General features: G+C 40.9%; 2 protein-coding genes across 2 annotated transcripts; one reads left to right on the top strand and one right to left on the bottom strand.

The window, feature by feature from the left end:
• Window positions 1-2,317: 2,317 nt before the first annotated feature.
• On the bottom strand, window positions 2,318-6,342 carry LOC117859037 (zinc finger CCCH domain-containing protein 11). The gene is made up of 8 exons (XM_034742208.2): window positions 5,987-6,342; window positions 5,781-5,865; window positions 5,280-5,420; window positions 5,107-5,195; window positions 4,326-4,514; window positions 4,070-4,200; window positions 3,893-3,995; window positions 2,318-2,816 (listed from the first exon to the last, which is right to left on the bottom strand). Exons 1-8 carry the CDS (start codon window positions 6,161-6,163, stop codon window positions 2,631-2,633), a joined length of 1,101 nt encoding a protein of 366 aa, XP_034598099.1. The 5' UTR covers window positions 6,164-6,342; the 3' UTR covers window positions 2,318-2,630.
• A 4,238-nt stretch (window positions 6,343-10,580) lies between these two features.
• On the top strand, window positions 10,581-12,581 carry LOC117858843 (small ribosomal subunit protein uS12). The gene is made up of 4 exons (XM_034741981.2): window positions 10,581-10,741; window positions 11,692-11,847; window positions 11,934-12,060; window positions 12,153-12,581. The coding sequence occupies exons 1-4, from the start codon at window positions 10,737-10,739 to the stop codon at window positions 12,291-12,293; spliced, it is 429 nt and encodes a 142-aa protein (XP_034597872.1). The 5' UTR covers window positions 10,581-10,736; the 3' UTR covers window positions 12,294-12,581.
• Window positions 12,582-12,847: the final 266 nt, after the last annotated feature.

Raw genomic sequence — 12,847 nt, 5'->3', positions numbered from 1 at the left:
GGGCGGTGGGCCGCAACGTCGTCTGGGCCGCTTCTAGCTGTTGCCTTTGGCCTTTTGGCGCCTAGTTACCTTAGCCCCTATTCTGAGGGTACCCTGGTACATGTACCCATCAAAAAAGACTATCATCTGCATATTGTACAATTGGGAAATCTTTCCCTACTCTCTCCGGGATGGGTAGGTGGATAAGGCCTTGGGATTTTGCTTGATTAACCATGGACTGAAGTAAGTTTGCTGCTAAGACAAATAGGAGTGGAGATAATGGGTCTCCTTGTCTGACTCCTCTCTTGCAATGGAAGACCTTGCTAGGGACACTATTAAGGAGGACGGAAGAAGTTCCAGACTGTAGAATGTCTCTGATCCACCCAACCACTTAGGACCAAAGCCTTTATTCTGCAGAATTTTTATGATGGCCTGGTGTTCAATTTTATCAAAGGTTTTCTCAAAATCCAATTTTAAGATAACTACCTCTTTCCTGGTGGATTTGCACAAGTGGATGAATTCAAAAGCTTAGGCTAGGCAATCATGAATAGTTCTTGAGCTGATAAACCCATACTGATTGGCATACTCTAGGTAGAGGATGACCTGTTACAATCTTTCTTCTAGAATCTTGATGAACAGTTTGATGGAAGAATTAAGGAGGGAGATGGGCCTGAAGTCTCCAACTGTTAGAGGGCAGTCTTTTTAGGCACCAGTGTGATGCATGAGGAGTTTATGCTTCTCAGACAAATAACCCCTTCATAAATGTTTACTGGTTTTCATCAGGGAAGTGTGCACTTGTTGTTACGGTGGTAGTAATGTGCCGCGTCTTCTGATGAGTGTCCAAGCTTATGGTTCTGTTGTGTCATGTTGAGTAGTAATCACTAATCAGGGAATCAGGGGGTGTGACAGCTTAAGTACTAAATAGGGAGGGTCGGCGAGTTTTATGTTCTGCTCTTTCTCGTGTTACATGTATATATGTAACCAAGCATGATAACGAAGATGATGTTATGTGTTGCACACCCCGTCCCCCTGTACTGTTTGTGCATCCAGTGCTGCGGCAAGCATCTATGTGTAAATAATCGTTGAGCAGCCAGGCACGCGCGCGCGCGCCTGTGGCCGGCCGGTGCGCAAGCGCAACCGCGAGCGAGCGTGCGCTGGTGCGCAGTGCGTGTGAGATCCGTGGCCGCACGAACGGCAGATCCGCATATCCTCCAACCCGCCGGCCGGCCGGCCAAGCTGAGTAAGCATGCACGGAGCGCATCTTCAAAGCTCGATAGGACGGCTGCCACCGTGGATGTCTCGCGAACCCCGTCGGATTCGCGGATCTATCATGTATAGCAGAACCCAACAACCCTCTCAAGAATTTGACATGACACCCAGCCTGATTCGACCTGAAATGGCGATAGGTTGTTTGGATACGAGGTGCTAAACTTTAGGAGTATCATATCGGATGTTCGAATGCTAATTAGAAGGACTAAACATGAGCTAATTATAAAACTAATTGCAGAACCCCTGTATTAATTCACGAGACGAATCTATTGAGCCTAATTAATCCATAATTAGCACATATTTACTGTAGCAGCACATTGTCAAATCATGAACTAATTAGGTTTAATAGATTCGTCTCGCGAATTAGACTCCATCTATGCAATGGATTTTGTAAATAATCTATGGTTAATACTCCTAATTAGTATTCAAACATTACTAGACTTTAGGAGGTGTATCCAAACACCCCGTATATATTCTTTCATGCCGAACAGAGCTATAGTACGTGCGACTTTCCTTGACTCAGAGTCATCGCATCGAAGTTACTACAAGCTTTGGTGCCGTACTTATCCATGAATGATTCGGCAAATCGACAGGAACAAATGCAGGTGTTGACTAAGAAAAGGGGAATCATACGTCCCTAATATCATTGATGCGAATCAGCTTGATCTTACAAGTAAAATATTTCGCATAAAATTTACGAAAACTTTCAGGTTAGCACCATAGCAGTACAACGCAAAGTACTGCAAGGATCCAAGTAAACATATCTTACAAATGAGACAACCGATTTGTTAAGTGCAACAGGAATTTAATAAAATCATTTTTATTGATACAATGGATGGGGAAAATATATGCAAGTACACAACAAGAAACAAAACATGTTCAGTAAAAAAAACATTGTAATGCGATTCTTCGCAGCAGAAAGGGAAAAACATAATCATAATAACAGGTTGCTGATAAAACTTTATCATAATAACGGGTTGCTGATAAAAGACAGTGCATAACTGAAGATTACTCACGTCAGCGCTTGAATAAAATCAGCAAACTATCATAATTGTGACCCATCGCGGTGTAACGATCGCATCAAAATTTTACTCGTGAGTCCACGCAAAGTCAACAAAAATAATTTAGTCCTGTTATTCACAAGTACCAACATGTTCCCCAAAAGGGTTACATGATAAAAGGGCACACGGCAAACATCAATTGTCATGTAATCATAACACTGGGTCATTCGTTGATCGTTGCTCCCTCAAGATAGCTAGTGAACTAGAAATCATTTCCACTTGCATCTATGCTCCACCTTTCTGTTTCCAAAAGCAACTTGATTGGTTTGGGAGCCCAAAAATGGAGAGCTAATTCTCAACGATCTTCCATAATACTACTGCTCAGGATGATGCTCCCTCGCCAGGCTCTCGGATTTGGATGGACGCTCTCGACAGGCTTGCTTCAAGTTCATTTAATTCATCAATGTCCAAGTCATCATCAATATCGATATCTTCGTCATCTAGTTCCTCAACCTCCTTGCCATTAGAAGTTGATGAACTTGGACCTGCATCCTGACTTTTCTTGCTCTGTCACATGGGGTGCAAAATACATATTAGAATAGATCTATAAGAGAGAATAATACTGTGCAAGTTAATTGCAAACCAGCCTGCATATAGATGTACTATCATAGCATCTGCCAAATTCCATGCTAAAACATACAGTGAATTAAGCCATTCCCCAGGTACTGAAAGCAATTCACCTTTAACTTGAAATTTGATAACAAAAGCTCCTTTTCTAGGATACACATTTCAATTCAGTAAACTAATATAAATGTGCTTTCAGATCCACGACTTGGATATCTTTCCAATTTATTAATTCCATGCCTATATATTTCTTTTCGGGATAAAGGTGGATAAGAGATATAGCTGTGAACATCATCATAGCAGTAACACGTTCTGAGAATAATATCAGGTGTGAGAAAAATGAATCTCCGCGGTCCATAGAATCTGTTCAGATCGCCAGGTTACTTCTTTGATTCTTAAATGCATCCAAAGATTATCTATCAAATTTCTAAATGAGCATACACAAATACATAGCCACCTGTGGATTTGCCTCGTGCTCACTAAAAAAAGGTACATAAATTAAATTTCCTGAGTCTAGACACTACTTATATAGAGCAATTTCAGATGTTTTGATCTTCTATCACATGGAGGGAGGGAGGGTGAGGGAGAGCAAGGGAGGGAGGGAGGGAGGGAGGGAAGGAGGAGGGGGGGGGGGGGGGGGGGGGGGGACCTCCAAGCTAAAGACCAAGGCACCAAGTCTAGATCTGAACAGCAACATGCACTTTATGTTTTGGACATTTTGGAGGCCAAGATATACATGGATATAGGATGGATATGGTAAATCATGTCTGGACCAAGGTAAGTTTCTTGAGCCTACTCATTTTTGTGTTTCCTTCATTAAGACACAGAACAAGTACATAATAATTTCAGTGAGAACTGACATGACATATACCACTTTGCTTCCATTTGGGTGGGCTGTGGGATAATTTGTGTGTTCTGTGGGCACGAATGGGGCCGGGCCAGGTGCGCACACTCTCAAACTCTCACCTTACTAACCTACTAAAAATGGAACACATATCATCAAAGGAAGGTAAATTTACCGATTCTTCGTTGGCCTCAGACTCTTCCTCTCTCTCATAGACTTCATATGCTTCCGCATCGTCAACGAACACACTTGCATCAGCCATGAACAACTCACGACCACTGGAAACAAATGCAACCACAGTTAGTAAATCGAGAAAGGCAGAAAACAATCAGCTTAAAGAAATGAAGGTTACCTCATGCGATCATTCTTAGCCCTCTCTGCCTTCAAGGCAGCTTGGCCAGCTTCTCTTTCTTCTGCCTTCTTTCTCTTCCATTCCATGAACAATTCTGTGGTCATAGGGGTGGTAGTCTTTGTCTTTTTACGCTGCGAAACCAACACATCAAGACAATATGTAATAACAACGTTAAAGGAATCCAATTACAAAACAGAAATGGGGGAATCAGGGACTTCACAGTTCCAGATAATGATGCTTATTACACTTCATTTACCTGATCTTCAATCTCATCTTCAATGGCTATCTTATCACTCTCTTCCTCCAGTAAGGCCTTCATTTGGGATTTTAGCACATATCCAGGTGGAAGGGCATGCCTGTAGTGGCAATCCTTACCACCATTTGGGCAAACCCAAAACCATCCATACTGTTTCTTCTCCACGGCATCAAGAAAGTACTTGCAGACCTGCACAGAACAAACAAATTACCAAAAATGCTTTCCTATTTAACAACAGGTTGCCGACTGAGTAGACAAGGCACTAGTGCAAATAAATTCATATTACCAACTGAAGGCGAAAGAAACCGTTGTAATACCATGTTTATAAAGAAAACAAACAACATCATATGACAAAATAAAACACTGATTATGAAAGCTATAGACAATAAAAAATTGGAACGCTAGCTCAGATGCCAATACATCAGAATATGATAGCATGGTGAATCTTTCTAAAATTGCACTCATGATATTCGGTGCCTATACAGTTGCATTCAGTTAGTCAGCATATGACAGACATGAAGCTTTTCTACATGTCGATTGACTAGTATAACCTCTAAGTAAATTTTACAGCCAGCGTGTTAAGTTGCTTAATTATGATTTCATCTCCTGAATGTTTCAAATTTAATGACCAAGATGGTTAACAACAATTCTACCTAGTTTGAAACTTGATAAATATAGATATTAACATACTATAACATGCAAAGGAACATAGAAAGTGATGCAACATTTGACAGGATAGAATTAGTGATTGACAGCAAAATAGGCTGAGAGTAGTGCGTACAATATCAGTAGGCTTGTTCTGCTGATACTCTGTCCTTTTCGATTCAACAACCTTCTCCAAAGTTTCCTGATCCCAGTCCTCCATAGTTTCTGGCAATAACAAATAGCATATGAATTTATACAAAACCATTTGAACAGAAGAAAGTGATAGTCCAAGCAATGTTTGTCCAATACCTGCATCACGCTTGTCTGTGTAGATATCAATCTTCTCACCCTTCCTCTGGACATTCAGGTCATGTGAGAATTTGCATTTAAAACCCTTCTGGCACTGGCCAACCTTGAAGAACTCGCACACTATTGACTTGGGATCAACACCTGCAGAGCATAATTTGAGGCATCAGCATCTGTCGGACTTTCACCAGGATAGCAGCCACAACACGTAAAACTACCATGTTGTACCAATCCTAATAACTTGCTATATTTATGTCCACTCTACATGGCATGAAAGAGCTCTAAGGTGTTGGCATTTCCCAATGCACAACTTTACACTGAACAAACTAAAAAAACCATGTCAATTGATTATACTTATATTGCACAGACCACTTTGATACTAAATGACATCGAATGGAACTGTGTAGCACTCATTTCATCCACATGTAAACCGATACGAACTATACAGCAATATATAGGATAGGACAACTTAAGATGCCTAAGCACAAGGAGAAGAGACCGTACCAACTGGGACCTTGGGCTGGCTGACGGCGACCTTGAACAGATCATTGAGCTCCTTCTCGCGCGCCTTCTCCTCCTCCTTCTTTTTCTGTGCACACACATCCACATCCACATCAAAGAAAAGGAGGAAAATCAGAAGAGCCAGGCAATCGGAGGAAGAAGCGACGGAAGCGCCCGCGGGGGCTCTCGATCTGAGCGTTCTCCGGTACCTTGGCGGCGGTCTTGGTCGGGTCGGGCTTGGGCTGGACGGCCTGGTGCAGGGACTGGACGTACTTCTGGACGTTCTTGCTCTTGTTCTTGTTCTTGAGCCCGAAGGTCTTGTCCTCCACGACCTTCTGCTTCTTGGCCAGCTCCGCCTTCGACGGGGCGGCCTTCTTCGGCGGCATCCTGTCCCGCGGCTCCGATTACCGCTGTCGCGAAGGTAGGGTTGGGTCCGGGGGTGGGCAGCGGGAGGAGGAGGAAGCGGCGGCGCGGCGGCGCGGCGGCGAGGAGAGGAGGGTTTCGTGGGTTTGGGGCTGCCTGGGAGGAAGCGGAAGGCGGAGGCGGAGGCGAGGAGGAAGTTTCTAGAGGTGCTGGTGGTCACGTGGCGACGTGGGGAGACTGGATTGGATGGTGGTTGTGGATACTGGGCCGCCCGCGGTGAGGGCTTCTTGACTGGCACGATGGGCCTTTGGGCTTTCAGCCTTTGAGTTTATATATTTTCAAATTAGGTAATTTTGTTGCGGTACATTCATCAATGTTGATATTTGCTGATGGACACTGCTCAATTTCACCTTTGCTCGTAGGCACTCTTCAAGTTCGTATATTTGCTATAAGACACTATAGATATTATAATATTAATTTTATGATGAAAGAAGTGAGAATTAAAAAAAAACAACTACCCCCTCGTATCTTACCCTCACCATCCGATTCCTCCTTCCACCCGTTCCCCACCAACCTGTTCCCCGGGTGCAGTTATGCACCGCAGAAAGACGATAGGTCAGTCGTTGTCACCTTCTGTTACCGGCCTGCAGCGTAATTGGTGGGCTGCATGATGATTATTGGGCTGCGCGGGTGCAAGAATCGAGTGAAGTAATAGCTCACTAGAGTTGGTGATGTCATCCACATGCAAGAGGGTCCAAAAACTAAAAAATCATAATTCTTGAAACGGACCTTCAAATCAAATTTCGATTACACCATTAAATTTTTTATAATAAGATCTTCAAAACAAAACCCCACTTGAATATGTTTGGAGAATATTTTTTAAATATTTTTTAGATATGGCTATTACGGACAAATGTTTGAACACCACGGACAAATAACTATTTTCTGCGAACAAAAAATTAAACATATTCTTTGAGTTCATATATCTGGTTTGATGTATGCAATTGTTTTGTTCCATGGGTTTGTATAATTTATTCCACGTGTATATATCTCACAGAATATGCAACCTTGATTAAAAAATATGAATAAAAAAGTTTGTCCAAATATAGTCAAGTGAGATCTTGTTGTAAAGCTTTATTGTTAGAAATCTAATGGTACAATCGGAATTTAATTTTGATGTTTGGTGTAAGATTTTATAGTTTTTTTAAGTTCCAAACACTTTGCATGCTTGCAAGAGTCCATGGACAGAGCATGCATGCATGCATGCAGAAAAGACAAAAATGATGACGCGACCGACGTACATGCAAATTTAAAAAAATCATAACTCCTAAACCGAACATCCAAATTAAATTTTATTTGCACCATTACGTTTATTATGACGAGATCTTCAAAACAAGACTCCACCTAACTATATTTGGTAATATTTTTTAAAAGATATTTTTTTACATATGGATTAATTAGTTAACTACTGTGAACAAATACTCGAACGTCATGAACAAATTATTATTTTTTGCAAACAAAAAATTAAACATGACGAATAACAAAGGTATGATGCGAACAAAAAGATGAACATCACGAACATTTGATTGTATAAGACAAAAGGAGAAACTGAACATCATGAATAAATAAATCCACATCATCAAACAATTTAATCTACAAAACCAAATATTGTAAGACAAAATAGTAGAATATGAGCATCAAGTTGGAAGATTTTTTTTCCATACATATATCTGGAATAAATTATACGAACTCAAGGAAAAATTATACTCATAGAACAAATTAAATGAACTCACAGAAAACAAAAAATAAATACATGTGGAACAAATTATATGAACTCATGGAACAAATTATATGAACTAACGGAATAAAAGATCTATATACCTTGAATAAATTGAAAAAACTCACAAAATAAGTATTTATACACACCGAATAAAAATTTGTACACTTGAAAATAAATGCATTATGAACATATAACAATATTGTAATCCACGAATCTACATGGTTGACTAGTTCAGTTTATAAAGCGAACAAACAATTTAACACACCAATCTACATAGCTGACCAATTCATATCATGATAGGCAAATAAAAAATTTTATACATGACCAACAAGCTGTTATAAAAAGAATAAGAAAAAAGAAAAGTTAGTATTCAACAATCAAACAAGTCTATATCATTAACCAATTCAATCTATAAAAGGTGAATAAATGAGTCAGCTACGTGAAGGAATGAACCTATAAATTGAATACATAATTTTACACTGCGAACTCATAAGTCTATATAGAACAACAAAATGTACTAAGCAACCAAAATCTAGTAGATTACTTTAAAATATAATTTTGAAAGTACCGCTAAAGAAATTATGTACTAGGAAAAATATACATATGGTCATAAAAATACAAAAGAGAAGGAGTAAAAGTAAATAAAGAAATGTAGAAAGGAAAATAAAATCAATAAGGAAAACAAGATAAATTACGTACAAGAAGGAATATGTAGAAGAGAATCTAAATTCAAATAGAAAAACAAAACATGAATTAAACTAATAAAAAGTAAAATGAAACAAGAGAGAGGAAGAGAAAAAAGAATGAGAAAAAGAAACCGAATATGGTGTGAAAGTAGCCTACATGCGGTAGCAATCGAAAATAAAGGAAAAGGCAAAAGAAAGAAAAGATGAGAAAAAAGAAGAAGGGAAAGATAAAGAAAATAAATAGTATTACCAAAAATACAATAAAGGATAAGAATAAAAGAAAAGGAGGAAGAGAAAGGAAAAAGGAAAAGAAAAACAACAAAAACGTGAGAGGAAAAGAAAAATAAAAGATAAAAAAGGAAGAAAAGAAATATATTGGAAAATAAATAAAAGAAGACACAAAGAAAGATAAAAAAAGGAAAAATGCATGTGCATGTGCCTTAGTGCGTGCATGCACAAAGCAACATGGGAGGAGGTGACAGTGATAAAATAGTACTGACGTGCATGTGCTGTGGTGGTGCTGAATTGGGCGCTGTCACTTTCATGCACGCCGCAGAAAATAGTATAAGCGGACCCCATCACACACCAATCGCAGATTTTATTTGGCTGACACGTACTGGCCCATCCAAACTCCTTCAGGCGACAAAATGATTCCCATCACATATGCGATGTACAGTCGTTGCGCTGTTCCCCACCCACGACACGCACGGAGGCACCGCCGCCCCCAACGGCAGCCCAAGCCCCAGCGCTGTCGTCCCCTAACTCCATCATAAACGGATATGCTGCCATGTCCCTGTGCCACCTTAACATTAATCTGTGTCGTACCCCACCTAACCCATGAATCGGAGCAACCGAGCCCCCGAATCGGCGCCCTTGTTACCAGACGTTGTCGCCTCCGCGAAGAAGTTGTCGCTACCCAACCCGCCCATGCCGGAGGTGCCCACCGCTGCCTGACCCGCGTCTTGGCACTGCAGGAGCTGCCCAACTTGTTCTCTCCGTTGCTCGTCCGGCCGCATCTACCCGTCGTCCTCCATCCGCACCATGAACTAGTGAAGATCGCCATGAAGAGCATTTGTGCAGTGTGGATTTGCCAAAGAAGCTCGACCTCTCATGGGTTATGAATCTTATAATGGCTGTCAACATGTATGGATTATGAACCTTAATGGCTGTCAACATGTTTTGGCTTGTTTAACTTATATTTTTGTCAAATATGGCTGAGAGCATTTAAAGCTTGTCATATCTATATTTTATTTTGATTTTTTGTATGGCTCTATGCTTCGTTTACCTATATACGGTTTAATTGGCCTCATACATTGTCTATTTAGCGACTCAAAATATGTCTGTATGCAGCATGACATGTCCTGTCACTGATTTTCTCTCCCCTCTATAGCAAGAAATGATTATTTTAATAGATATAGTGTCTACTAGCTAATATCAAAACTTAAGAAGTGTCTAGCAGCAAAGGTAAAATTGAAGAATGTCCATCAACAAATGCCAACACTAAGGAGTGTCCATCAACAAAATTACCCTTTCAAATTTTCTTCAATTTGGTTTTTCTCGTGGATACAACTTGGGAGAGTTGTTGGCAAACGAAAAGTGCAATTCTAATTTTTTTCAGATACATAGAATAATATTATCGAAAGATAATCATGAAATCCTTTATTATTGTCTCAATCTTATTTATTTAGACATGCAAGTTGTTTGGTTTTCACTTAGCGTCGGTTATTACAGCATGCAGATAATCAAATCATGAAATTGCACTCTGGTTTTCACCTTTGTCTTGTATCTGAAATTTCACTCTTTTATAACTTTTTTTAATTAGGATTGTACTCTTTATAGGATGGAGGTACAAATCCAGAGCCTACCTGTGCATCCACGTGGTAGACCAGGTCTACCGTGTCCAACCCTCCCCTCCTCAACATCACGACCGTAGGTTCCCTCCAGAAGCACAGATCACAAAGCAGGCACCCACACAGCCAAACCCTAACACCAAAGCCGCCGCATATAAATCCCATCGCCTCCCCTCATCACCCCTCTCTTGCAGCCGCCGCCGCTCCCAGCCCGTGCTCCGCTCCTCGCCGCCGCCGCTCCCACCTCCGCCGCGAAGCGCTTCGGAACACTTTCGTCAACATGGGGTAGTTCACTCTCTCCTGTTCGCGCTCTTGCGATCTCTTATTGTCGTCGTCTGTTTTCTGGCCTTAGCGATTATGAATCCAGTGTGGTTTGGTGTGTCGGCATCTCGTAGCGTGATGCGTTCTTGCCCTGGTAGGAAGTATACGACGTGATTTTCGATTCTTTGTTGCGGATTTCATCTCAGTCTGACTGTTTTGTCGAGAATTACTAGTTATTGAGTCTGATGTACCCAAGCTTATTGACGGTCCAGTGCTGATCAGATTCAAAAACGTCAGTGCTAAACATACTCATAAGCGATAATAATCCGTTGCTGCCGTGTAGCTATAATCTTTCTTGATCCGGTTACTTGGGATCTGGGAAGTTATGCGTGGTAGCATACACTTTCCTCATTCTTCTGTAACATTTCAGTGAGTTGCCCTTGGTGTAGTGAAATTTTATATGTTTTTTAGCAAAAGCGTGAGCCTTTGGCCTTCAAGATACTAGAGTTCAATCCATTCAAGAGTCAACAATTAGGCTATTTCAGTAAACATTGTAATTGTATTGCTGCTTGATATGTCGTGTTCTGAAGAATAATCATAGCATACAGTGAGGAGAGTCAAATCTTTATTTAAACTGTTGTATGTAGGTAACTGGTTATGGATAAATGTGGCCGCATTTGGACTTCTATGCTTAGATGCAATCTTTTGTCTCATTTCATGCAATTCCAACTGTTTATTTGGTTCAGAGATCTGAAATTTTCAGCAAGACCTTTTCATGATAGAGCTGTTATTGATTATCTAGCTGTTCTTTCATCACTAGTGTATCAACCTGATGGTCCCTTATTAATGTTTTTTTAGCACACTGGTAATAGGCATTTCATTTGGATGGACTGTCAATAGTAAGATGGTAGTCTGTTAGCGGGTTATGCTGTTTGTTTAGCTGTGAATATTCATGTTTAAGTTGTCTTATACAGGAAGACACGTGGTATGGGAGCTGGGCGCAAGCTCAAGACCCACCGCAGGAACCAAAGGTGGGCTGACAAGGCATACAAAAAGAGCCATTTGGGCAATGAGTGGAAGAAACCCTTTGCTGGGTCATCTCATGCCAAGGGCATCGTTCTGGAGAAGATGTAAGCAGATGCAGGAACTGTGCTATTTTGGTCACTTTATTTTGAACTCAACTGAACAAATGACAATGGCATTGATTCAATTGCAGTGGTATTGAGGCCAAACAGCCAAACTCTGCTATCCGTAAGTGTGCTCGTGTTCAGCTTGTGAAGAATGGCAAGAAGATTGCTGCCTTCGTGCCAAATGATGGTTGCTTGAACTACATTGAGGAAAATGTATTCTTCATTCAGAGCTCTCTTTCAATTCTTGTCTTGCAACCTATTGTGCATCAGAAGCATGACTTCTATTTTGTTGTGTATCTGTCCAGGATGAGGTGTTGATTGCTGGGTTCGGTCGTAAGGGTCATGCTGTGGGAGATATTCCTGGTGTCCGGTTCAAGGTTGTCAAGGTCTCGGGCGTGTCTCTGCTTGCCCTTTTCAAGGAGAAGAAGGAGAAGCCAAGGTCTTAGATTGCTCTCAACACTCAAAATCAGCAAGCATGGGGTAGAAAGTTTGGAGGCTTTAGATGTTTAAGAATGGTTGCTTGCTATGTTTACAGCGCACTGTTGCAGTTGTTAACCTAAGATTGTGTTGGTGAAAACTTCTTGTCAGACTTTGCTTCTGTTAAGAGACTAGTACTATCATGTTTTGTTCGCTGAGAATGTTAGTAGCTCGCCTCTTTCAGAAACATCCATATCTGGTTGTTTGTGATCCATGCCACTTTCAGGCACATACATATCTGGTTGTGTTGTGATCCATATCTGAGTATCTGACTGTTTTGCGTTTGAGGTTACGTTGCTCGGTGGTTGTCCGGTGCTCATCGTGGTAGAGCTAGTAGTCTGAACCTCCTCTTGCTTTTCTTGTTGATGTGGGGTGACGAATGGCGAAAGGGAAAAATACTTTGCACCCTGAGAGGCTCTAACTGTACTCGTCGAATTCTACGAGTGGTTGGATTGTGATATGATTATCTCGAAAGTTATACGGATGTTTGGATGTACTCTTCTAGAAGCTTCCGTCAGATACA

The sequence above is a fragment of the Setaria viridis genome, chromosome 5 (assembly GCF_005286985.2).
Source record: "Setaria viridis chromosome 5, Setaria_viridis_v4.0, whole genome shotgun sequence".
NCBI lineage: Eukaryota > Viridiplantae > Streptophyta > Magnoliopsida > Poales > Poaceae > Setaria > Setaria viridis.
Note: the sequence above shows the minus strand (reverse complement) of the source record. Positions and strands in the feature narration are given on the sequence as shown.

Bases quoted from the DNA above. Each gene is read 5' to 3' on its own strand.
- LOC117859037 (XM_034742208.2), bottom strand. From the start codon at position 6,163: ATGCCGCCGAAGAAGGCCGCCCCGTCGAAGGCGGAGCTGGCCAAGAAG. The intron at 5,421-5,780 runs GTACGGTCTCTT...TATGCTCTGCAG, and splicing joins CCAGCCCAAGGTCCCAGTTG to GTGTTGATCCCAAGTCAATA. The intron at 5,196-5,279 runs GTATTGGACAAA...TGTTATTGCCAG, and splicing joins CACAGACAAGCGTGATGCAG to AAACTATGGAGGACTGGGAT.
- LOC117858843 (XM_034741981.2), top strand. The intron at 11,848-11,933 runs GTAAGCAGATGC...ATTCAATTGCAG, and splicing joins GGCATCGTTCTGGAGAAGAT to TGGTATTGAGGCCAAACAGC. The intron at 12,061-12,152 runs GTATTCTTCATT...GTATCTGTCCAG, and splicing joins TGAACTACATTGAGGAAAAT to GATGAGGTGTTGATTGCTGG.